The 24,815-nt window shown below is 51.6% G+C and overlaps 2 protein-coding genes across 24 annotated transcripts in view; both read right to left on the bottom strand.

Annotated features, from left to right (window-relative positions):
• PPP6R3 (protein phosphatase 6 regulatory subunit 3) overlaps positions 1–10,607 on the bottom strand; it is a 127,084-nt gene extending 116,477 nt beyond the window's left edge. For 18 of the 22 annotated variants that reach the window (XM_089914390.1, XM_089914389.1, XM_022591170.2 and 15 more), the window contains exons 1-2: positions 10,497–10,604; positions 9,653–9,726 (exon numbers count right to left, since the gene is read on the bottom strand). The gene's annotated coding sequence lies outside the window, so the exon portion shown is untranslated. Of the gene's footprint in view, positions 1–7,977; positions 9,622–9,652; positions 9,727–10,496 lie in introns of those variants that run through there. The other 4 variants (XM_089914382.1, XM_089914380.1, XM_089914391.1 and 1 more) reach the window with 4 other exon arrangements.
• Positions 10,608–18,013: 7,406 nt separating this feature from the next.
• The window catches only part of LRP5 (LDL receptor related protein 5), a 108,585-nt gene continuing 101,783 nt past the window's right edge, over positions 18,014–24,815 (bottom strand). For both annotated transcript variants that reach the window (XM_022591195.3, XM_022591194.3), the window contains exons 22-23: positions 20,031–20,128; positions 18,014–18,368 (exon numbers count right to left, since the gene is read on the bottom strand). In XM_022591195.3, the coding sequence (XP_022446903.1) occupies positions 18,107–18,368; positions 20,031–20,128 (360 nt within the window). In that variant the 3' untranslated portion in view covers positions 18,014–18,106. The remainder of the gene's footprint in view (positions 18,369–20,030; positions 20,129–24,815) is intronic.

The raw sequence follows: 24,815 nt of genomic DNA on the forward strand, positions 1-24,815 counted from the left end.
CAGTCACTTTGGAAAACAGTTTGGTAGGTCTTCAAAATGTTAAACACAGTTACATTACCTAACAATTCCACTCCTTAGTATACACCAAGAGAAATAAATACCTATGCCCCTCCAAAGACTTACACACAAATGTATAAGCAGTATACAGCAGTACTGTTCACAACAGTCAAAAGGTGGAAACAACCCAAACATGCACCAACTGATGAATGGATAAATAACATGTCGTATGTCCATACAATGGAATGTTATTCAGCAATCAAATGAAACGACACTGATACTGAAATATGCTACAACATGGATAAACCCTGAAAACATGCTAAGTGGAAGAAGCTAGTCACAAAAGACCACATATTGTATGATTCCATTTACATGAAATGTCCAGAACAGGCAAATCCACAGAAAGTCCATTAGTGGTTGCCTAGAGGTTAGGTGGGAATGGAGAGTCACTGCTAATGGGTACAAGGTTTCTTTTCAGGATGATGAAATGTTCGAACATTAGACTGTGGTGATCATTACACAGTTCTGTGAATATACTAAAACCTATTAAATTGTACGCTCTAAGTGGGTAAATTGTAATATGTGAATTACATCTCAATAAAGCTATTAATTAAAAAATGAGATGTTAAGTTCACACCCACCAATCTGGCAAATACAAAGAAGTCGGACAATACCAAGAGGTGGCAAGGATGCAGAACAACAGTGCTGGTAGGAGGGTAAACTGGCTCAACTATTTTTAACTAAAGTTAAAGCTGTACAGATCCCACTACCCTGCAATTCTAGTTCTCTCCAAGGCTTCATACCTTGGAGAAATACTTTTGCACTTGTTCAAAGCCTCGTTGTTTCTTTAGTGGAAACAATCCTATCTTACAATGATAGGACAGAGAATAAAATGAGATATTCAGTCTGAAATAGAACACAGAAGTGAAAAGGAATAAACTATAGCTACACACATCAATGTAGACAAAACTTGTTATCTGCATGGTCTCACTTCCCTCACTTCCCAGCTTCAAGTCCATACCTCACCATTATAATCACTCCCTTGACCTTCTCTTGCTTTGCCACTTTTGCCTGGGTAAACCACAACTGCAACACTGCCTACTCTGCTCCCAGGAAAAAGAACACAACTGCTTTTTTCACTTTAAACTAAGGACGGCTCCCCTCAGGAGGCCATTCCACATGGCTAGTCCATTCACATTCTGACCTTCCCATAGAATACTGCATACCTTCTCCTCTCTCCTCACAACCCACCGGCCCCTACTCACCCTCATTTTTACTGATAAATCCTCCTATTTCACGGAGAAAAAAAAGAAAGAAGAAAACGGCCCTGCTCCCACCATGCCAGCTCCCCTACTATGCTCTCCCTCATCTCACCAAGGAAGAGTATACGGGTGCTCCACGTGGGCCCATTCCCACCAAATGTCCCCTCTCCCGCTTCATCAAGGTGTTCATTCTGTACAGAACCATTTCCCACGAACAGTACAAAAATGCTGTAATTTCGGCCATCTCAACCAAACTTTCTCAGGACCCCAACTCTCCCTTTAGCACGGCGCCAAGTGCCCACAAAAGGGCTTTCTCTACTTGCCCTCCTCTTCTCTCAATCCCTCGTGAACCCTCCCTTCCAGGCTCTTCCTGCACCACCGTGTGGGGACTGCTCTTGTCAAGGTCATCAGTGACTCATGTGCCACCAAAGCCAGAGGACAAGTCTGGGCCCTCACTTCACCTGAGGGCACAGCAGGAGCACTGGGCGTGGGTTCTCACTCCCTCCCCCTTGACGACACCTCCCCCATCTTCAAAGATGCAAGGACCACCTGGTTCTCCTCTACCTGGGAGCCTGCCTGTCCCCATTTTCCTTGCTGCCTCGGCCCTCATTCATCAGTGCGCTCACTCAACATCAGGACTTTTAAGTGTCATCAAAACACTGAGGACTCTCACATGTCTATCCTCAGCCCAGACCTCTCCCCTCAACTCCGAACGCCGTAACCCTACGTGGCTCCAGTCGGCTCTCGAACGAAGACGGTCACAAATGCAACAGGCCCAGACCCCAGCTCTTGATCTTACTTCCAAACCTGCACCTCCCACCACCGTGACCGCAAGCAAAAACCCCTGGTCGGTATCACCTTCACTCCGTTCTCTCAGCTATATTCAATCTGTCAACAAAGCCTGTTGGCCCGACCTTCAAGATGCACCCAGAATCCAACCACTCCTCACTTCCACCCCTGTGCCCCGTCAGTCCAGGCTGCCATTATTGTTTTGTTGGATCCTGGGCAGCAGAGGGGCAGCTATTCTTAACATGGTTTCAGGGGAACCTTTTAAAAACATAAATCAGATCTCATATCACACCCCTGCTCAAAACACTACAATACTTCCCATCTCATTCAGAGAAATAGACAAAATCCCAACTGCCTGTGTGACTGGCTCCCGCTCCCACCCCACCCCACCCCCACCCCACCACCGCCCCCCCCCCCGACTTTCTCTCCTGCCACTCTCCCTCCAGCCTGGCTCTCTACTGTCCCTCCAACACAACAGGTACAACCCTTCTTAGCACCTCACGTGCACTGGACTCTGCCTGTGAGACTCCCCTTACCCCACCCCCACCCGGAGCCACGTGGCTCCCTGCCTCACCTCCTGTGTTCAGAGGTCTCAGGAAGGCCCCTCCTGACCACCTTATTTCAATCTGCAAACAGCCCCCACCCACCTGGCTTGACTTTGCTCCCAGCTGTATCACCACATGACTACCGTGTCTTTGACTTTCTGTCTTTAACTGTCTTTCTCCACCAACAGGTAAGTTCCAGAGGACAGGGACAATGTCTTCTTTGCTCACTGCTAATATAGCCAGCATCAGAACGTATGTTTTATCGCCTAAGACATAAGTACTCAAACATCTGAATAAATGAGTCTCAAAAACAGTAAGAGGGGAGGGGTGAATTACAGAACAAAATGATTCCATTTATATAAAGACATGCAAAAATTAAGTTATATTATATAAGGATACATTCACAGATGGTAACACCATAAAGTAAATCGAGAAAATGATACATGCAGGTCAGCCCTTGCTTTGGGGAGGTCAGAAGAGGTAGGAGTGGTCAGGGAGGTCATACAGGAAGCCAAAGGTAGTGGCAACATTCCATTTCTTAAGCTGCTCAGTGGGTGCACAATTGGTAGTTTTAACATTTAATATCTGTACCCATGCTGACATATACTCCTTGAACATATGATCTCATTAAAAATTGAAACAAAGAACAGGTTAGAGCAAGACAGGTCAAATCCAGCCCACCACCTGTTTTTGTAAATAAAACTCTACTAGAAGACAGCCACCTTCGTGTGTTTCACGTTGACTGTGGCTGCTTTCACACCACAGCAGCAGAATCGAGTAGTTACAGAGACCATAGAGCCAGCAAAGCCGAACATATTTACTGACTGGCCCTTTACAGAAAAGAGTTGTCTGGTTATAATGTGAAATTTGAAAAGAAACTGAAAGCAAAATTTAAAAGAGCCAATCTTCTGTTAAAAAACACTGATCTCTCAAGGACTTCCCTGGCGGTCCAGTGGTTAAGACTATGAGCTTCCACTGCAGGGGGCATGGGTTCGATCCCTGGTTAGGGAACTAGATCCCACATGCCTCGTGGCACGGTCATATAAATAAATAAAAGTTAAAAACGAAAACAAAACATTGATCCTTCAAGACGTGTGATTATCTCCAAGAGCACAGTACACTGAAAAAATATGGTTCCATATAACACGAGGGATTCCAAAGCAAACGGGGTTTTTATACTGTCTTAAAGCACCAGAGAGATTTTAAAGATGAATATTTTAGAAAGCAAAGTGCAAAACCTCAAATTTATGATCTCTACTCCCACCCCAGTAAGAAAATATTATCACATTTTAGCAAATAAAATCTATATAACATAATCCAAATTTGGGGGGAAAAGGAAGACAACAACACTACCACCGAACTCTACAACTGCCCTCACCCACTTCGCCATCATCCTATACTTCCCCAGGGCAGCTAGTTAGACCTCGAAGGTCCTCTATGATGCCATAATACTCCATTTCACTTTTTCAGGGCATTTCACTGAAGCTTATATTAGTCATCTCTGAACTTATTTCTATTGTTATTAGGAAGAAGACTGATAACAGTAATATTAAAACAAATATTACTGTGTACTAGGCATTGTGCTAGTTTGTTTATATTTAATATTCATTTCACAAACAGGAAACAAAGGAACAGAGATGTCATCTAACATTATGATTACACAGCTGGAAGACTGTGGAAGCCAGAACTCAAAGTCAGCTATTTTAGGTCCTGTGCACTCTTGACCTCCACAAGACACTCTGAATTGAGAACAGAGAACAGATATTAATCTGTGAAAACTTCCTTAGCTTAAAATACTATCCCTATGATAGGTGCCAAATACATAGCTGCTGTATCCATCTAAGAGTATAATAAATCAAGGATGAGAGGTCCACAGTGGAAAGGGGGGAAGGGGGTGATTCAAAGAGTATTGTTTAATCAGAAGGGATTGGGTCTCATCACAGGCAACAGAGGCAGATGTGACCTGCCCACTGTCCAGAGGCAACAGAAGCCCTATGTATCTCTAAGTCAACAAAAGTAAACCAGGAGACACTACACTCCCTCATCTACTACAATGACAAAAACAGATATGCACTACCACTAAAAAACAAACAACAACAACAAACAAAACACCAACTCAGAAGTTAACCATTTATTCTTTTTTCTTTAAATTTTTATTGGAGTATAGTTGATTTACAATGTTGTGTTTATTCTTAACTCGCCGTGAGTTCCAGCTATGATGTTATTGTTGAAACAAATGACATTTGAAATTACGGTCTATTGGGGCCACCGAAACCCTAAGGAATCACCCAGGAACTGAGATTTCTCTGCTGCCTACAGGTCCATTTTCCAGAATGACCTAAATCTTTCTCTAATAATCAGTGACCTCCAAAACCATGATTCTCATGAAAGGAAGCCCCAAACAGCCACTCAAGTCAATACTTGTCAATGTTCCTCGCACCACTGCCTCATGTGGGGACTGAAGGCCCAGATTTCACCAAGGTCCAGCCAATGCCTACTGACTACACTAAGCCTTACGGGATAGAGGAGGCCACCCCGGAGGGTGCCTTAGTGGCTAGTGTAACTGCGGCCTACTCACCCTGATAGGGTCTCAGAGGGCCATGCATTCTCAAGCAAGCTCCCCTTTCTCTCCTTGTCAGTGTGTCGCATTACTGTTGACACCAGCATTATTGTTCAGATTTACATCCAGGTCCAGGGAACTCCAGGCTCCCACTAGCAATCCACACAGCTTTCTCCAAGTCTGACTCAACATTCAGTCATACTTTTACTTCTGCAGGCTTGCTTGCTTTTACTTATTTATTTATTGCCGCCTTTTTAGTTCGGCTGCCTAATGTTTCAAAAAACAATCTCATTCATCTTTCCTTTGGGCCACCAGATTTCAGGGCAGTCAGCATCTGGTGTACACAAACCATTCCAAGTCAATACATATTCCCGCTGTAAGATATTTTGGAATTAATAATACCCTAGTTTTCTCCAGAGTTGTTGAGAAATACAAAATCAGAGTCTCCTTATATCAGTAAAAAGATGTTCAGAACCTATCAAACTTTATTTGTATAAAATCAGTCGATTGTGTAGTCTTCACTAATACTTAATAAAACAGATCAACACTAGCCAGCAGAAGTGAGAAGTAGTAAACCTCCTCTACTCAGAGTAACCCCAGATCTTTGCAAAGTCTGTGACACAAAAATGTCCTAGTTAAGGTTAAGAAGCCTTTCGAGTACTGCCAAGATTCCCTTTTACTTGCTTCTTTACCGTCTAGCCAGTCTACCTGGTACCCAGATGTCAGTTCATAATCATTCAAAACCTGAAACTGGGCATTGACTAGTAACTCTCTCTCCCCCCCCAGTAAAGAAAAATAAAGGGGGAGGGAGAAGGAAAGGGGGTTTCCGTGGCAACTAAATGTAAGCCAAAGTCAAAGTCAAATCTACAGTCAACCTCGATCCAGACTGCAGCAGGAAAAAACCCATTCCCACTGGAAGCACCATGGATTTCAAGGATGCTCAAGATGTTTAGCATGAACCTACACCAAGCCTCTGATCAGTATGGGAACAGTCAGTGTTTCAAGTCTGATCAAGATGTTGCAACCAACATCTATGGAGCAAAAGACAATACAGGTCAATCCTATTTGTCACTGCAAAGCAGCTTCACCAGCATGGGAAGAGTGGCACTGCTTAGACACACCAAACCAAGGAGGAAAGTGGAAGTAACTATTCAATACATATGAGAAACAAAGGTGTAAGTATTTTATTTTTTGGCAAGAGACTTCTGGCAGTCTCAGCCACCCAACCAGCAAACACAAGCTCTTTCCTCTCAAGTCTCTAGGGCCTCTCATTAAGAGTCTGCTATTTACACCACACACAAGTCTAACAAGCTGTGTTCTCTGGCCTCACAGCCAAAAGGACATCTCTTTTGTCAATGCCGCCTCTCCCCATAGACTGCGAGTCTTAAATGCCTGTTCACGACTGAATCCCTAATACAGTTCCTGACAGGGTAAGGATTCAATATATTTGCTGACCAAATAAATGACGACTAGAAGAAGCAGACAGGAGGAGTGGTCACTTGTCATTCTCAGCATAGCCACAGGCCTGATTTCAGGATGAAGGATTAGAAAGTGCCTCCCTGATCTCCTCCCTTTTATATGTCGAGATTTTTAACATTTGGTTGGTGAAAATCTCTACAATTTTCATACTAACATTCTTCCACTCAATAAACTAGATCATGCATATTCTAAGTGTGTGTGAGTAAAGGATCTCTGCCGGTCTCTCTTCTACTGTACCTCACCTCCCCAGGAGGAAAAACACTCACCCACTTGGGTCAGAGTCCAGGGCACAGGCAATCCCCCTTTGCTAGCAAGCAAGGGTCACTGTGTTAAACAATAATCATAGAGTTTGCCTCTCTCTTGCCTTCAAAGGGCAGAAATGGCAAATCAATCCAGGGCTAACTCTCTGGAAATAGGCTTTCATTTAAAAAAAAAAAAAAAGATAATGATGAAGCTGGCATCTAAAAACAGAACTGACAGCTGACTGACAGGATGAGGGCAAAAGATACAAAACTCAAAAATCACAGTAGGATAAGGTTATTTAGCATAGGCACAAACAATCCTGAACACCTGAGAGCACTAAGTTTCAGCTACGGCAATAGATTCTCATGAAGCAACAGGAAAAAAAAAACAGTTTCTCAATTATTTTATAAAATAAATTCACTTAAAAAAATGTTTTTAAAGTTCAGTCTCCTTTAAAGTTCAGCACCTGAAAATAACGTACGTACACCATCTTTCCCCACTAAGTAATGTCCAAGGTAGGATCTAGGTATAGGTAGAGCTCACAGATGACACAAAGAATTCCTTGACCCACAAGCAGTCCCTAAAATCTGTGGTCTAGAAGAGTGGTTCCAAAACCTAGCTGCACTTCAGTGCTACTTGAGGAGCTTTTAAAAACATATTCTCACTCTCACCACACGTTTCTAGAGGTGGAGTTCATCACCCATGGGCTTAAAAAGTATCCCAAATGATTCCAATGCAGGCCAGATTAGGCCATCTATCTAGAGCAGGGTTTCTCAACCTCAGCACCACTGATATTTGGGGCTGGATAATTTTTTATTGGGGGGAGAGGGTTGCCATCTTGTGCACCATAGGATGTTTAGCAGCATCCTTGGTCTCTACCCTCTAGAAGTCAATAGTACACTGCCCAACCCCACAGATGTGACAAGCAAAAACGTCTCCAGACATTGCCAAATGTTTCTTTGGGGCAAAATCATCCTCCAGTTGAGAACCACTGATGTAGAGTAAATCAAAAACCAACCATTTGAGGTTCTCTTAAGAAAGGAGAGATAAGAAAGCTTTTTAAAGCCAAGAGGCCAGGTCTATTTTTTTCTATCCATCTCACCTAAGAAAAAGTAGCGAATCCTCGGCTCACACCAGGGCTCAGATCTTGACTTATGAGGAGGAGCAACCACAGCCTCTTGTGCTTTTTATGAAATAAACTCTGAGCTGAGTTTTAGCTGAGCAGACGGTTAGAAGAACTTCGCTGTCATTCTTCTTAAGGGTAATAAAGCACTGTAAAATTTTAGACCAATATACACACTCAGGCTGCCTCTCAAATATCCAAAATATAAAACCCCAAGATACAAGTTTATCAAAGAAGCAAACTAAATTCCAATCCTGACCAATACTGTTTTAAGGAAGATGTCTCATCTGTAACAAGCACATTATCTTTGTACCAAATCAATGCAAAAATTTACTTTAAAGAGGCTAAGCAAACCTCACCCAGTCAAGGCTTAATTTTATCACTATTCATTTTCTGTCCAGTTATGATCTGATTCTCAAATTCCCAAGCAGTTAATTGAAACCAGCAAGTTTTTGTTTTGCTATACTTTACACAAAGGCTAGTTTTCTAATCTAAAACAATCTTCTTCCTGTTCCTCAGTAAGTTAAACCAGCGAGATGCTCATCTGTACTTAAGACCAAGTCTATCAAAATAACACTTCCCCAAGTGCAACGAAGCAAGCCAAGGCCCAAGCAAGTAATTCCTGCGGAAAGGCAAGCATGGTTTCAAGTGCCAGGCAGAAGAGCAGGGGGCAAGAATCAAGACTGTGAGTATATGTGTGAGCGAGTGCGTGGCATTCTGTTAGATACTCTAGACTCTGATCAAACACACTGAAATGCAAAACATCCATCCAGGACAACAGCTATTTCCCAAACTACCCTCACTGAAGTGTGTCTCAATACACAGCAAGCTTTCACATCTCAGTAAAACCCAGGAGTACACTAAGAAACTCTAGAACTATTGGGGGCCAATCACACTCAATACGCAGTATCCAAAAAGTACGGTAGGAACACAATCCGACTTGAGCTCCCGATGGCCTTTTCTTTATTTAACCATCTCTTAAACCATTCCGAGGCACCACCACTAATTACTCCAAAAAACGTTTGTAATTTAATCAATCTTCAACCACCCCTTCTCCTGGGTGGTTCTCAGGCCAAATGACTCTTAAACACACAGAGCTTTCTAAAGACAGACACCAAAAGCCAGGACTTAAACACTCATGTGACTTCCTAATAGTATCTAAACATTTAAAAATCAAATTTAAATTAATAATGGCCACTAATTACTCAGCGTATTCTTCGCGCCAGGCACCGTTTCTAGCTGCTTTACGCGTATTAACTCCTTTCCTCCCGACAAACTTAAGGAGGGAGACGCTGTTGCTATTCCCGTATCACAGAAGGAGCAGGGAGTTTGGGTAACCTGCCCAAGGTCACAGGGCTAGAAAGTGGTGAAGCTGAGACCTGAAACCAGGCAGTCTAACCCGAGAGCAAAGAAAGCTCCACAACTATCACCGCTTAGGAGACTTTCCAGTGGCTGGAAATCTGGAGTCTCTTTCCCACTTGCTGCCTACCTACAACGTGACCTTGAGGACATAATCGCAGTCAACTCCACATTAACAAAACAGCCACATTAACATTAAGTGCTGTGAGGATGAAAGGAAACAACTCCCAAGCGCCCCTCCCAGAAAAGCAAAACATAAAGCTCTATCCGACCCACAGAGAAAATGGTGAAGTACCGAGAAAATTACACGAAGCTCCGAGGTTGAAACGTCAGGACACACAGGTACATCCAAGGACTCATTCCGTCCACCTACAACCAAGAGTCCAAGTTGTGATCAGGGCAAGTAGGACCGGGAGGAAGCCCCTCCGAGGGAACGGCGAGAGGGCTTCTTTAAGAGGGAGGTACTTGCGGCCGAAAGAAGGACCACCCCCCTAGTGCATTTGCGCCAGGGAGGCTTTCGCGACCAGGTCTGCGCTGGAGTCGCAACACCGGAGTTAGCAAATCGCTCGGAAGGAGGTTTAAACGCTCCGAGCCGGGCTCTGCGTATCCCGAAGACTCTACGGCGAAGGAGCAGAAACCCACAGAACTTGTTTCCCGGAGAACCGCGTCCAACAATGGCCTTCGCGAGTCTCCGGCGAGCCGCCGCCTCAACTTGACACGCTCCGCGCTCCGGGGCCCGCGGGCAGCGGACGGCGCTCGGGGCGGAAAGGCCGGAGCGGAGCGGGGCCCGGCCGGGTTAGGGGCGCGCCCGGCCGCCGCGCCAGGCCGCGGACGTCAACGCGGGCTCAAAGTTCGCCGCCCGGCCCGCGACCCACCCAGCCGCCCGGCCCGGCGGGGCCCCCGCGGCCTGCGGCGGGCGAGCAAGCGGCTGACAGGCGCGGGCGGGGACGAGCCGGGGAGCCCGGGCGCCGCGCCTCCCCGGCCGCCCAGCGGCGAATTCCGGGGGGGAGGGGAGGGGGCCGGGACGCTCCCTCCCCGAGCCGCCGAGGCCGGGCTGAGTGGCCCCGCCGCCGCCCACGCGCCGCGCACCCCGCGCACCCCGCGCCGCGGCCCGCTCCGCCGCCCCCTCCCCCCATTACCTGGAGGTGCCCGCGACTCGCCGCTAGTTGCGCTCAGGCGGGAAACGCGCTCACCGACACCATCAGCGAAGCGCCCAAAATGGCGGACGTATCAAGCAGGCCTTGAGTTCCCCCCGCCCTCCCTCCAGCCGCCTCGCGACCAATCAAGGCCCTGCCCCCGCCCCCGGCTCCACGCTCATTGGCCTCCCTCTCCCTCCCCCTGCAACCTATTGGGTCACACTGCTGCCCCGTTGCACCCACTCCGATTGGCTCGCAGGCCCCGTCCGTCAAGTGCGAGGGGCGCATTCTTTTCCCATGGACTTGACGGATCCGGAACCTCTAGGACCCCGGAGTCTGGAGAAACAAATCAGAAACCGAGAGAAACCTGGCTGGGTCCCCCTACGCCGTAGCAACAGCAGGGCCTCCGCTTGACGGACGTTTCGGACCACCAATCCGATAGCCAATGCTTTTTAAAACTAAATTGAGCCAAACCAATCATGGCCGTAGCTCTGGGAGCTGCAAGAGAACCAATGGGGTAGCGAGACCGGCGGGCAGGCGGGTCGGAGGGCCTGGAGGAAACGGGTGATGACGTGAGCCACAATGTGTTTCGGCGGCGGAAGCTTTTCCGAGCTGGGGAATTAGCTCAAATGGTAGAGCGCTCGCTTAGCATGTGAGAGGTAGCGGGATCGACGCCCGCATTCTCCACGGCTGAATTTTATAAAGGTTGAGGGGGTCGCCCGTCGGTGATGGTCACTTTGTTCTCAAAGGGGGCGGCAGTACCAGGAGTTACAGGGGCAAGGTGAGGGGCCAGGTGTCCCAATCTGTGCGTCCAGTTCCGTGAGGGAGAAGTGCAGAGACGCGGGGGTCTTTGTTTTGCCCCGCGGAAGGATTTACGCAGGAGCTTCTTCGAATCTAGTGGGCACTTGGTCTGTGCCCAGCCTGCGGGGGTGTGCAGGGAGCAGACGGTCCCGGCTTTGACGTCTGTGGGAGACGTCAGACTCCACCTGGGCAACACCAGGTAAGTAAAGCAGACCGCAGAGTGGTCGGGGTCTTCCTGAGCAGGTTACATTTTCACCCACGGGACAGGGAGAACAGAACCGTGGGCTTAGGTCTGGGTGGCAGGGAGAGAGACCCGAGACCCCAGGATGGGGCTTTGGAGCAGGTTGGGTTGTGGTGGGAGAGGTGACGCCCCGGGGGAAACCAACAGTCCCAATGCTCAGATGGGTGCCGGGCCTGGAGTCGTAAAGAGGACCCCGTGCAGGGAGAATGGCAGGTTTCCCTGGGGGCACTGGCTTGGTCAGAGATGACCACTCCACCTCAACGACAGGAGGCAGGCTCCCTGCGGGGATTCCCCAGGCTGTCTCCCAGAGGCCAGGCCTGAGAAAAGTGACAGAGCTTGGCCCCTGGGGGTAGCGGGATGGCAGGACCATTGGAGTTGGCCCCTGGGCTGCCTTCCCAATGCTCAGCATCCCGCTGCACCCCTATGCACCCGCCCCAGCTGGCCCTCCACCTCCCTGACTCAGACTCTCTGAGCCCCCGTGCCAAATGGCAGGGAGAATGGAGCTCAGCTTGAACTGGGTCAACCCCAGCACCTGGGGAGCTGGGTCTCTGGTGCAAACATGCCTCTGCCCCAGCTCACCCCTTTCAGCGAGCCTGTGGCTAGAAGCAGAATCTAGAAGGAGTTCATTGCTTGTAGATTATCATCCCAACATTACATGTTAGTTAACTGAGACCCAGAAAGCATTTAGACACCCGTATTGGCTGAGTGACCTTGGCTGGGTGATCAGTGCCCCTCTGAATCTCCAGGTCTTGTCTGTAAAGTACTGGTGATAATACCTACCCGCCTGTATCCATGCCCTGAAGGGCACTGGGCCTCTAGGAAGGCAGCAACCAAGGGCAGATGTTACTTGCCTTGATTCTACTGTTCGGAAGAGGCTCAGAGCCTTGCCCAAGCCACACAGCTAGTGAAGAACACAGTCAAGATTGAAACCAGTTCAGAAGACATGCTTGGTGCAGAGGGTTAGGGAGCGGGACATACATACAGATAGCCCGGGGTGGGGCAGAGGCAGGCATACCCAGCAGAGGGAACTGCAGAAGCATGGTTGGGGGAGGCACAACTGTTGGAGGACCAGGTCGTGGTGATCACAGGTCTGGGGGGAAAACAATGGGAGGGACTCATAGCAGCTTTGGAGGATACACAAAGGAACTTGGGGTTCATCCTCAGACAGTGAGGGCCAGGAAAAGCTTCGGAGCAACAGAAGGGCGAATTCAGGGCTGGCCATGCTTTAGAAAGGATTGTTTGGATTAAGAACAGCAAGGCTGTGCTATAGCAGTAGCATAGGACCAGAGGGGCAGTGCCTAGCGACTGGACCTAGGAGCAGGGGAGAGGCTGCAGGGAACCCCGGGACAGTAAAAGCACTCTATACAATGTGATGCTTTAAATAACATTAAATATGAGATGAACCCTGTGCTCTTGAGCAGGACTGAAAACTGAACTTTCTGTTTCTAGATCCATTGGGCTAAAAGCTTCTTGAGGTTAGTTTTTGTTTTATTCACTGCTGTACTACAGTACCTAGTACTTAGCACACAGTAGATGCTCAGTAATTCATTGTTAATTTCATTACAAATTCTTTTTAAAGACCTCCTGGTCTTTCTGACTGACCGATGCTCTGACAATGCTCTTTCATGTGACCCTTCCCTGCAGCTGGGCCCGCCTTGTTCTTCCAATGGCTACCTTTTGTCTGGTGAGGAAGTCTTAAGCCTACCTATCTCCTGCCTTTCCTTTCCAAGTAATCCAGCACAAAGCCTTCGTCCTATTCAATCTGGTCTCTCTCTTGCCTGTCCGTGTCCCAATTCTGGTCCTCTGGCACAAGTCAGTGTTGTTGATGACAGGGGGCGGTGCCTCAGAGGGACACCTCTGAGTGTGTGGGCAGGAGGGGCACCAGCCCTCCTGGGGAGGAGGTGGCCCAGCCACCCACTGATCCGTGCATCCCTTTACTCATTCATCATCAAAGGACTTGCCGGTATCTGCTTCAGGCTCCTCCATCCCAGACTGAGGTGGGTCACAGAGCCATGTGCACTATAATTAAAGGAAATAATGCAGGGACTTCCCTGGTGGTCCAGTGGTTAAGGCTCCACACTCCCAATGCAGGGGGCCCAGGTTCAATCCCTCGTCGGGGAACTAGATCCTGCGTGCCGCAGCTAAAGATCCCACATGCCGCAAGGAAGATCCCAGGTGCCTCAACTAAGACCTGGCGCAGCCAAATAAATAAATATTAAAAAGAAAAGAAATAATGCAGTACCTCGTCCAACATAAGTGGGCACCCAAAGTCTCCAATTATGATAAGCTCCTAGCCTAACCAGAAGGGTTGACGTCAGGGAGAACTTCCTGGAGGAGGAGGCATCTGAGTTGAGCGTATCTCCTGAGGACCATGGGGAGCCATTGACAGGCTTTAAGGAGGAGAGTGACTTCAAAAGCTCTGCAGTGGCCTCACCGTCATAAAACTTCTAGATTTCTCAAATTGCCACCTTCCTCTTTTTCTCCCTAATCCCTTTGTAATTTAATTTTTAATATTTCAATTTTCAACCCATCTAGACTTTTAAAAAAATTATATGAAAAATTTCACACGTACTCAACAGTAGAGAGAAAAGTATTCGTGAGCACACGTATGCCCATCACCCAGCTATGACTCCTTAACCTTGAGGAACAGACACAGAGCTGCCAGATCTTAATTCTATCAAGTAGTGACTTTTAAAAAATACTACTTACTATTACTGTGACTTCATAAAAGAAAGGACATTTTACCACACACACACATACACTCAGATAGGAAAGACCAGCTCAGGATAAAGAAGAGGCTTTAAATTGGATGAGCTTGCCTTGAGAACAGAGACCACCATTGTCTTTCCTTCTGCTAGGTCACCAAGGCTCAGTCCTGATCTGAGGGCTGGAGTGGGGTTTCCCTGGCAGAGGACATGCTCTGGAAGGGCCAGAGCTGGTGCTGGGTGGTTGCTGGGTCAGGTTAGGATGTGTTGAGGCTGGAGAGAAGGGCCAGTGAGGAAATCTAGGGGGATATGAAGGGTAGGCCCATTTTAACATGGAAATTTAACTCTGTTTCTTTTCCTTTTCTTCACTGCGTTAAGATTCAGTCTGGGTTGCGGGGGGAGGTGAGTATTTCCCTTCCCACCAAAGGACTGGTGATAGAAAGGGGAACCACTAGGGTTGCTAATAATTAGGGCCACCATCGAGCTTGCAGGGAAAGAAAAGAGAAGATGGCCTTTGGGTGTTCCTTGGTGGGACCCCAGCTCCATCATCAGAGGGTGTGGTCCAACAAGGGGGTCCCAGTGCTAGAAGCGCCAGCTGAGTGGCTCTGGAGAAGGAACAGGGGCCAAGTGGGATCCAAGCCCACCCAGCCTCACAACCACCCAGGCTTCTCAGGGACAGAACCTTCTGCGCTGCCCACATCCTGGTTCCCCAGCGTCCTGCCTGACAGTGGACGTGCCCCAGATATGGGCACATGGATTTGGTTCAGCTGCCCAGGGCAGCTGTAGACCCAAGGGGGTCTGGACCTCAGGCAGGGAGGAGCTCCCACACCCGTCCTGGGGTTGGAGGCCGGCCGAGATGAACAAATGGATCCCCTCTGATGGGGTTGGTGGGGAGGGGACCATCACATGAGGGAAACCCCGCAGGGCTCAGTAAGGGATGGCAGAGACTTGGGGAGCAGTGGGTGTCACCGCAGAGCTGAGAGGGTTTAAAGGGAAACTAGAAGCCCTTTTGGCCACATCGAGCAGCACCCAGTAGCCAGATGGTAATGTTTATTGGATAAAGGAAGGATTGAACAAATGAATGAAAAAAATTCTGGCTTTACTTCTTTGTCCCCGAGCCTTGGTTTCCTCCACTACAAGCTGGGGATACCATTGACTTAGCTGGGCTGTTGTGAAGTTTAAATGAAATAAGCCCGTTAACTTCACCCCCATACTTGAGAGACAGATTAGACATCACCTCCTCCAGGAAGCCCTCCTTGTCTTCCCAGGATATAACACTGTGCTTTCCCCACAGCTTTGGAAACTGCCTCTGTTACTAGGTTTTGAGCACCTTTAAGGGAGGGGGTCACATCTCACTGCTCTCTGGGGCCCCAGCATGTGACTTAAGTGCAGAGCTCTGCACACAGTAGCCACTTAATAAAGGCTGATAGATTTACTTGACATATAGTAGGAGGCCAGTGGGTTGACCCTCTGGCCCCCGGCCATGCAATAGCTCTATCGGGGGCCTGCAGGAGAGGGAGGGGAGGACTTCCTCCCAGCGCACATAGGCCACCAGGGAGCAGCGGCCCAGCCACCGCTGCCCCACCCTGGGCTAGATCCCTGGCTTCCCGAGCAGACTGGATGGCTGACCGGGCAGGAGAGTTGGGGGGTGGGAGTTCTCCCCCATGATGCAGCCGCCCCCCGCTGCCCCACTGGCTGCCTGCATCAATACTGGTGCTTTAACGAGCACCTGAGAGTGAGGGGGCCCAAGTGCTCCGAGCCCTGAGCTTCCTTCCGCAGGCAGCTCTGTGGGCAGGAGCTGCTGCCTTGGGCCCGGGGGGCTGGGTGCACTCTAGCTCTGCTGGTCCTTAGCGCTGTGACCTTGGGCAAGTATGTCACCTCTCCCACTCACGGAGAACCTGCTACTTGCCAGGCCCCAACTGAGTAAGGCTTATCTCATGGAAGCCTTACTGTAGTCCCGGGGGGTGGGTGATGGCACCCTTCCTTGACAGACGGACGGGGCGGCTGGATGGAGCAGATAAGAAATGAAGCTTTTCAGGCAGAGGCGGATCTGCCCCCTGCAGTCTACAAAGGGGACTTGAGTGTAGATCCCCACCAGGGGTGGCACAGCTGGCCCCGGCTCGGCACTCAGGGCGGGCCGTCCGTGCTCACTGTTACTTTGCACCGACGGCAGGCGGCCCATCCCCGCAGCTGCAGCACCGGCAAGCCCACCTGTTTCTGTCACCGCCAACGCCGACCCACGGTCTCAGGGAACTCCCGGGCAATCCCCTGGGCAATCAGGGGTCAGGGGAGGCTACCCCTCAAAGGTCTGTCCCAGGATACCAGGCCCATCCCCAGCTGTGTCCCCTGGCCCAACAGCCTTGGAGCCCTCGGGGCCACAGCAGACTCCCCTCCCTCTGCTGTCACCTCGGCACTCCAGGCCTCAGGGCTCAAGGGTGCAATCTCAGGGTCGTGTGGGGAGGCACCTCTTCTGGCTCTTTGTGGTTTGATTCCCGAGTGCAGGGCACCCCAGCACTCTGCCCGCCCTGACCTCCCGCCGACGTTCCGGTGGGGGTGGGGGTGGGGGTGGGGGTGGGGCAGTCAGGCCCTTCCTGGCTGCTGCATTTTCCTTCCTCCCAGCCCTGCGAGTGTGGTTCTTCCTGCCTGGCCGCAGAACAGCCCAGCCTCCTCAGGACACACCGCTGCTTCCACAGACTGGGGACCCCCAGGCGCAGGGACCAGGCCTGACCCATGTCTCCTCCAGTACCAGCCGGGTGGGCACAGGGCAGGCCTCTGTGAGGACCAGGCTCTCCACAGCCCATCTGCAGATACGGACACTGTGGGGGCCCGGAGAGCAGGAGGCCTGGGGGGGGGCTCCCTCCCCAACCCGGGGCAAGTGTGGCCCGGCAGCACCATCCACTGGGGTCAGCGCGGATGGCAGGGCCCCCAGCACTGTCTCTTTTTGGCCCCCAACCGCAGATTGAACCCAGGCCCTTGGCGGGGAAAGCGCCGAGTCCCAAGCACTGGACCACCAGGGACGTGTCCCGCCAGCACTGTTTTTTTTCAAAGATTTTTTTGATGTGGACCATTTTTTTAAAGTCTTTATTGAATCTACTACAATATGCTTCTGTTTTATGTTTTGGTGTTTTGGCCGCGAGGCACGTGGTATCTTAGCTCCCTGAGCTAAGTGATCGAACCCGCGCCCCCTGCAGAGGAAGGTGAAGTCTCAACCACTGGACCACCGGGGAAGTTCCCCCGCCCCCCCCACCCCACCCCAGCACTGTCCTGACGGGCAGCAGCGGCCCTGGGCCGGCACGCACAGGTCAGACAGTAGCAAGGACCAGCCAGGAACAGCCCAAAGCCCAGGTATGTAACCTGCAGAGCCCAATGCGAAATGAAAATGCAGGGCCTTGGTCTTCAAAATTATTTAGAATTTCGGGACGGCAACAGCAGAGCATGAAATCAAGCATCAGGTCGTGCACGAGTCAGGCGTCCACGAAGCTGGCCCGCCCGCAGGCCTCTGCCCAGAGATCTCACCCCTCCCTGTGGGAGCCTGATGGCAAGACGCCCATGCCCAGGACAAGTGCACGACCCCGACAGCTGTCCAGGGAGGGCCAGAGGTCAGCGTTCACTCCGTGGGGACACTCAGCTCCAACACACACGGCATGAAAGAATGGCAATGATGTTTTAAAAAATTAGGTTTATAAATATTTTCTCCATTGTACAAAGTTTTCCCCACCCTGCCCACCCCCATCACTGTTCACATTTCTCATGTTTTTAAAATCCCAACTATATTTATTTTTTAAATCATAAAATATAATTTTTTCTTTGTTCATATTTAAAACTATTTACAGGGGCAGAGAGAGGCCAGGGTGGCCCGGCCGAGGTCAGGACGAGTCCGTGCAGGGGGATGGAGGGGGCGGGAAGAGGTGGAAATAGCTCCTCTCTGTGGCGGGCGATGGTGGGCAGCTGTCCTCCGCCGACAGGTACTGGCTGTGGGGTGTGGGCGGAGGCGGGTAGGGGTCTGAGTCCGAGTTCAAATCCAGGTAGTACTTGCTGGCCTTCCAGCGGCTGGCGCTGTAGTCACTGTCACACACATCTGTGCTGCAGGGCGTCGTAGGGGGCGCCATGCCACGGATGATGTAGGGTCTGGAGGGGATACAGCAAGGGAAAGGGGACCTGGGTTCAGATTGGCCCACATGCACGTCCACCTTTGGGCACTTGGGCCCCCTGGCTATGTGGCCTCTCTGAGCCTCAATATTGCCACCTTTAAAGTGGGCGCACTGGCACCAAGCCCAGGCCCTGACAAGAACTGCAAGCCCAGGCCCTGACAAGGACTGCAGCCCCAGGCCAAGGTCACCTTTACGGGGAACGAGGCCTCCAGAGCCTACCTGGCTGACCTTGGGCAACTTAACCTCTCTGAGCTTCAGTTTCTCATTGACACAATGGGGAAGATGAAACAGTAACCATTTCAAAAGGAGCTTGTGAGGACTAAAATGAGATTCTGCCTGGAACGCGCTAGAAACAGCATCTGACACCAGAAAGCGGTCGACGACCATTCCCCCTTCTACCATTACTGTAAATATTGGAGACCAGTTGGCCTCCCATCTTGATCCCAGAGACGCCTCCTGACCGTCCCCCGTGACATCGCCGTTTGGCCCGAGTCCAAGGTGGGGATCGTGGTGTGTTTAAGAGCCACAGTGGGGCTCACAGTGGGCGGGAAGGTGGAGCCAGCACCAAAGGGCCAGCGAGGGGCGCCTACACTGAGGAAGGTGCAGCAGCAGGATATGCCTCGTGGAGCCCTGGGAGCAAGAAGGGACGCCCACAGACAGTGGGGAGGGCAGAGGTCGTGGAGGGGGACCAAAACCAGGGCAGAAGGAGCAAAGCATGCAGTAGACTGGAGGCTGAGGGGCCTTGCCTGGCTGGTGTGGCGGTGACAGCTCTGGGGACACACGGTGACACTGAGGCACTGGGGAGCCCCCGCAGGTTCTTGAACAGGGCAGTGACCCAGTAAACGGTTGGGCCTCCCCGGAATCTGCACGGCTGCCCGGCTCCCCGGCCAGGCCCCGGAGTTCCCCAAACGGCCACCAGGTGGCAGGCGGTGCCGCGCTCGGAGGGTCCGCCGCTCCGGGAGGACCAAGGGCCTCCGCCACCCGCAAGCCCTGCTCTCTACACAGGGGGCGAGCCTGGCGGGGCCGACCCTCCACCTGCCCCATCAGGTAGCTCGCCCGGGGGTGGGGGCGGGGGCCCCAGCGCACCTGGTGGGCGGGCCCTGTCGGCTGAGACCACCGGGTGAAGGTCAGCAGGTTCACCTCGCCCACCCTGGCTCCGACCCGCCCCTGGCCACAGGCCAGCAAACCCGGATCCCGTTTCTCCTCAACGCTCTCCAGCTGGCCGCTCCCCACCAAGGAGGGGGTCGTGCGGCCCCTAAAGGGACAGCTGGGAGTGCGGGGTCGGAGCTGAGCAGGCCCGGGGCCCAAGCAGGCCCTCGCAGTGGCTAAGGGGGAAGGGTCGCCCCATCAAGGGGCAGCCGAGGTACCAAGGGGTGGCGCCCCACCGGGGTCCCAGCGCTGGATTCAGGCACAGAGCGCAGAGCCCTCCGGGGCACGGGGCCGGCTGCGGTGGAGACCCCTGGGGGCGTCATTCAAGGCCACGTGTGGCCCGGCTTACAAAACACCCCCAGGGCTGCCAACCGTGGGCTCAGGATGGTTTCTGAACTCAGCACGCCCGCCGGCGCCCCGACCCCTCCGCGCTTTCTCCCGCAGGAAATGGGGACCAGGCCCGGTACCGCGGGGCGCGCGGGCTCCGTACCTGTACGGCCTGGCGGTGGCGGGAATGCTGGAAGGGTAGAACACGTCCACGTTGTACAAGGAGGGGTCCGTGGCGGGGGACGGCGGCGGGTTCAGGATCTGAGGGGAGCCAAGCAAGGTCACACGGGACCCGGAGCCGGCGGTCCCCACCGCCCACCGGCCACCCCCAACCAGCTGCCCTCCTCCCAGGGCCCTTCCTGGTCTGGGGAGGGGAAGGGGCAGCTGTGGCCCGAGGGTGGGCACGAGCAGGGGGAGAGCCCGGCCCGCTGATCAGTGGTGACCCCAGGCCCGGGAGCTCGGCTGCGCACTCAGGACCCCGACACAAGCCCCCTCTGCACCGTGCCACCAGCAGGGAAGGGTCCCCGCAGGCCCGGGCGTGTCCCCACGCCACTGAGTGCCTCCCGAGGTTCCTCAGGGGCTTTTCTGTCAACTCCCCTCTTTGGTCTCTTACTCCCCCATCTCCTCCCACGTGGTGCAAAGTCTAATCTCTATAATTCATTCCTTACTCCTACCATTCAGGGGACCCACATCCCAGCCTGAACCCTGACAAGGCACACGCACCACCACACGGAAGGAGGGGCCACAGCCCTGCTGCCCGCCCTCCCCACCCTCTCAGCAAATGAGGAAGGGGCGCCCCATTCTCAAGGGACTATATTGGCCCCAAACTGTGATAATAAGTACACAACTCTTCCCCATGAATGCGCCCTCAAGAGCCAGGTGGCACATGACCGGCCCCACAAGAGGGACAGAGGGACCTGGGGGCCAGACACCCGCGGGGTCTGCACCTTCCCCAGCAACCATCGCTGCCTGCGCCCCCCGCCCCTCCTCTGAGCTGTCCCTGCCAGGGGCACAGCCAGACCTGGGAGTCTGAGTGCCCTGAGGGACTGAATTCCCCCAGGTCCCTGGGGCGATGGAAAGGGCACGGCCTTCCCTCGCCAACCCCGCCCCCCCTGCTTCGGCAGATGTGGGTTGAGACCTGTTTTATCAACCTCCCAGCTGCTCCCTGGTGAGGGACTTCACCTCTTGAGGCCTCAAGATCCTCATTCCTAAAATGGGGCTAAGGAGACCCGCTTCCCAAGGCTGTCCTGACACTAGGTGAGTCACCTACAGGACGTGCCCAGACCCCTCCCCTACCCGTCAGGAACTGGCACGGACCCCTCTCCTTATTCTGTGGGGGAGGGCCCTCTTCAGCCCAGATAGCCAGCCTGCGGCTTCCTCGGGGAGTGACCCCAAAGCTAGGAAGGCACGCCTGGGGGAAGAGGGTGGTGTTCAGAGAGAGAGCAGAAACCAGGCAGGGAAGCCCAGCAGAAAGGGCCTCCCCCAGCGGCTCCCACACCCCAGGCCCTTGCGCTCCTATTTCCGCATCTGCCCATGAACCTGACTGGACCTGGCTTCTCTTCACTGCTGCCTCCAAGGAGAACTCTGGGATCCTGCCCAAGTCCCCTCCCCTGCTGCTGTCGGTGCTACTTCCCGCAGGGTGCTGGGGAGGTGAAGGTCAAGGAAGAAGTCTCCCCAATGCTACAGTGGGCATATTTCTAGCAAGTTCTGCTGGAGCAGCACCTCGGCGACTTCTCGGTCACCTGGTGCGTGGGGGCTAGGGGCTCTTCCCCGCTCAGATCATCTACCTTTCCTGCGTTCTAAAGAGTGCTCTTTACCTCTCACTGGCCAACTCCCTGCAATTCTAACCCCCGATAGTAATTCTGTGTATTTGAACTTTCTCTCTTCAAATCACCATGTAACTTCCGTCTCCTGATTGGACCTCGACTAATAAAGGCCGCCTTTTTTTTCTTTTGGCTGCACTGCTTGGCATGCGGGATCTTAGTTCCCCATCCAGGGATTGAACCTGTGCCCCCTGCAGTGGGAGCTCGGATTCTTAACCACTGCACCACCAGGGAATTCCCTAAAGGCCGCCTGGTAGCCATCAGCACAGAAATAAAGTCGGATGCCTCCAGCCTCACTCAGTACTCCTAATCACATTCCAGGAGAATCAAAGTTACATTTGATTCCAGGAGAATCAAAATTAAATACAAACACAAGGGACTTCCCTGGTGGCGCAGTGGTTAAGAATCTGCCTGCCAATGCAGGGGACACAGCTTCGAGCCCTGGTCTGGGAAGATCCCACATGCCGCGGAGCAACTAAGCCCGTGAGCCACAACTACTGAGCCTGTGTCCTAGAGCCCGCGAGCCACAACTACTGAGCCCACGTGCCACAGCGACTGAGCCCGCGTACCTAGAGCCCGTGCTCCGCAAAGAGAAGCCACCGCAATGAGAAGCCTGTGCACCGCGATGAAGAGCAGCCCCCGCCCACTGCAACTAGAGAAAGCCTGTGTGCAGCAATGAAGACCCGACGCAGCCAAAAGTTAGAAAAAAAAAAAAAAATACAAACACGAAACCTTGAGAAGATTAAGAAAGAGAGCATGGAAAGAAACATTTTTACAAGACGGGAAAGCCTTTCTGGGTATGACCAAAAATCCCCCAAACTCCCATAAAAGATGAATAATTTCATTGTATAAATGGCAAAACACAACATAAACCAAATCAAAAGACAGAAAGCTAGGAAAAACATTTTCAACCCTTATCCCAGGCTAACTTTCTTAATATATCTCTATATAAAGAGCCCTTACAAATAAATTTTAAAAATACCAACAACCCAATAGAAAAAGGACATAAACGCACCCATCTGAGAAAATAAAACCACAAAGGTTATTAAACATACAAAAAGATCTTTGACATCATAAGTAATAAGAGAAATATAAATTTAAATTACACCACTATACCATCTTTACCCTAAACTGGACCTGACAAGAGTGTGTTTGAGAGGGACGGTCGTGCTGGTGTGGCCCTCTGCTAGCGGGAAGATGGACTGTCCCCTTGTGAGGGACCCTTGGCAAGAAAGGTCAAGATGACCAATGCTCAGCCTTAGCTGCAGGGCATCTTCCTGCTGGCCCCTACCCAGGAGGGGAAATGAGGAAACCGCAGGAGTTCCGGGCATCACTGTTAGGGTAACGAGATCCTGGGAATGACTGGACACCCACTGGTGTGGGCCCAGCCGCACCCCAAAAAAGGGCACTCTCCAGTCACCAAGAGGGGGACAGCTCTGCCCGAGAAGCAAAACAAACTTCAGGGTGCAGGAGAGGCAGGGTAGGGGAGTGGTCAGCTTGGACAGAATGGCCCCAGGGAGGAGGGGGGCGGGTAGTCACCACTCAGTTCCTTGGCCTCATCTGCCAAATAGGAGGCTGATAGCGCCCCCTTCTGGAGTCGGGGTGATAACAGCACACGAAGAGTGTAGTCCTCAGAAGTGCTGGGTAAAGGCCAGCTTTCACTGATCCTTGGTAGCAAAAAGCAAGGCTCAGGGCTTCCCTGGTGGCGCAGTGGTTGAGAGTCCGCCTGCCGATGCAGGGGACCCGGGTTCGTGCCCCAGTCCGGGAAGATCCCACATGCCGCAGGAGCGGCTGGGCCCGTGAGCCATGGCCCCTGGCGTCCGGAGCCTGTGCTCCACAGCGGGAAGGGCCACAGCAGTGAGAGCCCTGCGTACCGCAAAAAAAAAAAAAAAAAGCAAGGCTCAGAGAGGAGCTGTCATTACCTTCAGATGCTACCATGCAGGTTTTAAAAAGTACATATGAAACTGCTCTGTATGAGACTAAAATGGCGGATACATGTCATTACACGTTTGTCCAAACCCACAGAATGCTACACCACCAAGAGCGAACTCCAGATGTAAACCATGGACTCTGGGTGATGGTGATGTGTAGATTCACGGACTGTAACGAGTACCCCACTCTGGTGGGGGATGTTGATAAAGGGGGAGGAAGGGGGATTTGGGAAACCTCCCTACCCTCCTCCCAATTTTGCTGTGAACCTAGAATTGCTAGATAGATACACAGATACACAGATACACAGATAGATAGATATAGATAGGTATAGATAGATAAAAGTTGTCTTAAAATACAAGTGCATATATAAAACTGGTGAACTGTGAATAAAGTCAAAGTGTATCGTATCAATGCCCTGATTATGCTACTGCACTACTGCTATAGACTGAATGTTTGTGTCCCCACAAATTCATATGTTGAAACCTAATTCCCAACATGATGGTATTAGGAGGTGGGGCTTTGGGGATGTGATTAAGTCACGAAGGTGGAGCCCTCATAAATGGAATCAGTGCCCTTAAAGAAGCGACCCCAGAGAGCCCCCTCACCCCTTCCACCATATACAGATAAGACGGCCACTACAGGGAGTTCCCTGGTGGCCTAGTGGTTAGGATTCCAGGCTTTCACTGCCGTGGCCCCGGGTTCAATCCCTGGTCAGGGGACTGAGATGCTGCAAGCCTCGCAGTGAGAAAGAAGGAAAAGAAAGAAGGAAAGAAAGAAAAGGAAGTGGGGAAGACAACTACTATGAACCAGGGACCGGGCCCAAACCTGCCAGAACCTTGAGCTTGAGTTTCCCAGCCTCCAGAACTGTGAGAAATAAATGTGTGTAGTTTAAGCTGCCCAGTCTATGGTATTTTTGTTAGAGCAGCATGAATGGGCTAAGACAACCATAGTTATGTAAGACGTTACCACTGGGGAAAATTGGTGAAAGGGAGATAGGACCTCTCTGTATTATTTCTTACAACTGCATATACGTCTACAATTACCTCCAAAAAAAAAAAAATTACTCTCTTTGTTGGGAAAATAAAGTTCATACTCTTGTATACTCGCTTATGTACAGACTTCCTCTGGGAGGACACAGGATAAACTCACCACAGGATGTGCCTCCGGGGGAGGGGTGAGCTCCTGAGCAGGTG

Source organism: Delphinapterus leucas, chromosome 7 (genome assembly GCF_059928025.1).
Source record: "Delphinapterus leucas isolate spDelLeu-1000000601 "Yukka" chromosome 7, BTC_Dleu_Yukka2, whole genome shotgun sequence".
In the NCBI taxonomy this organism is placed as follows: Eukaryota; Metazoa; Chordata; class Mammalia; order Artiodactyla; family Monodontidae; genus Delphinapterus; species Delphinapterus leucas.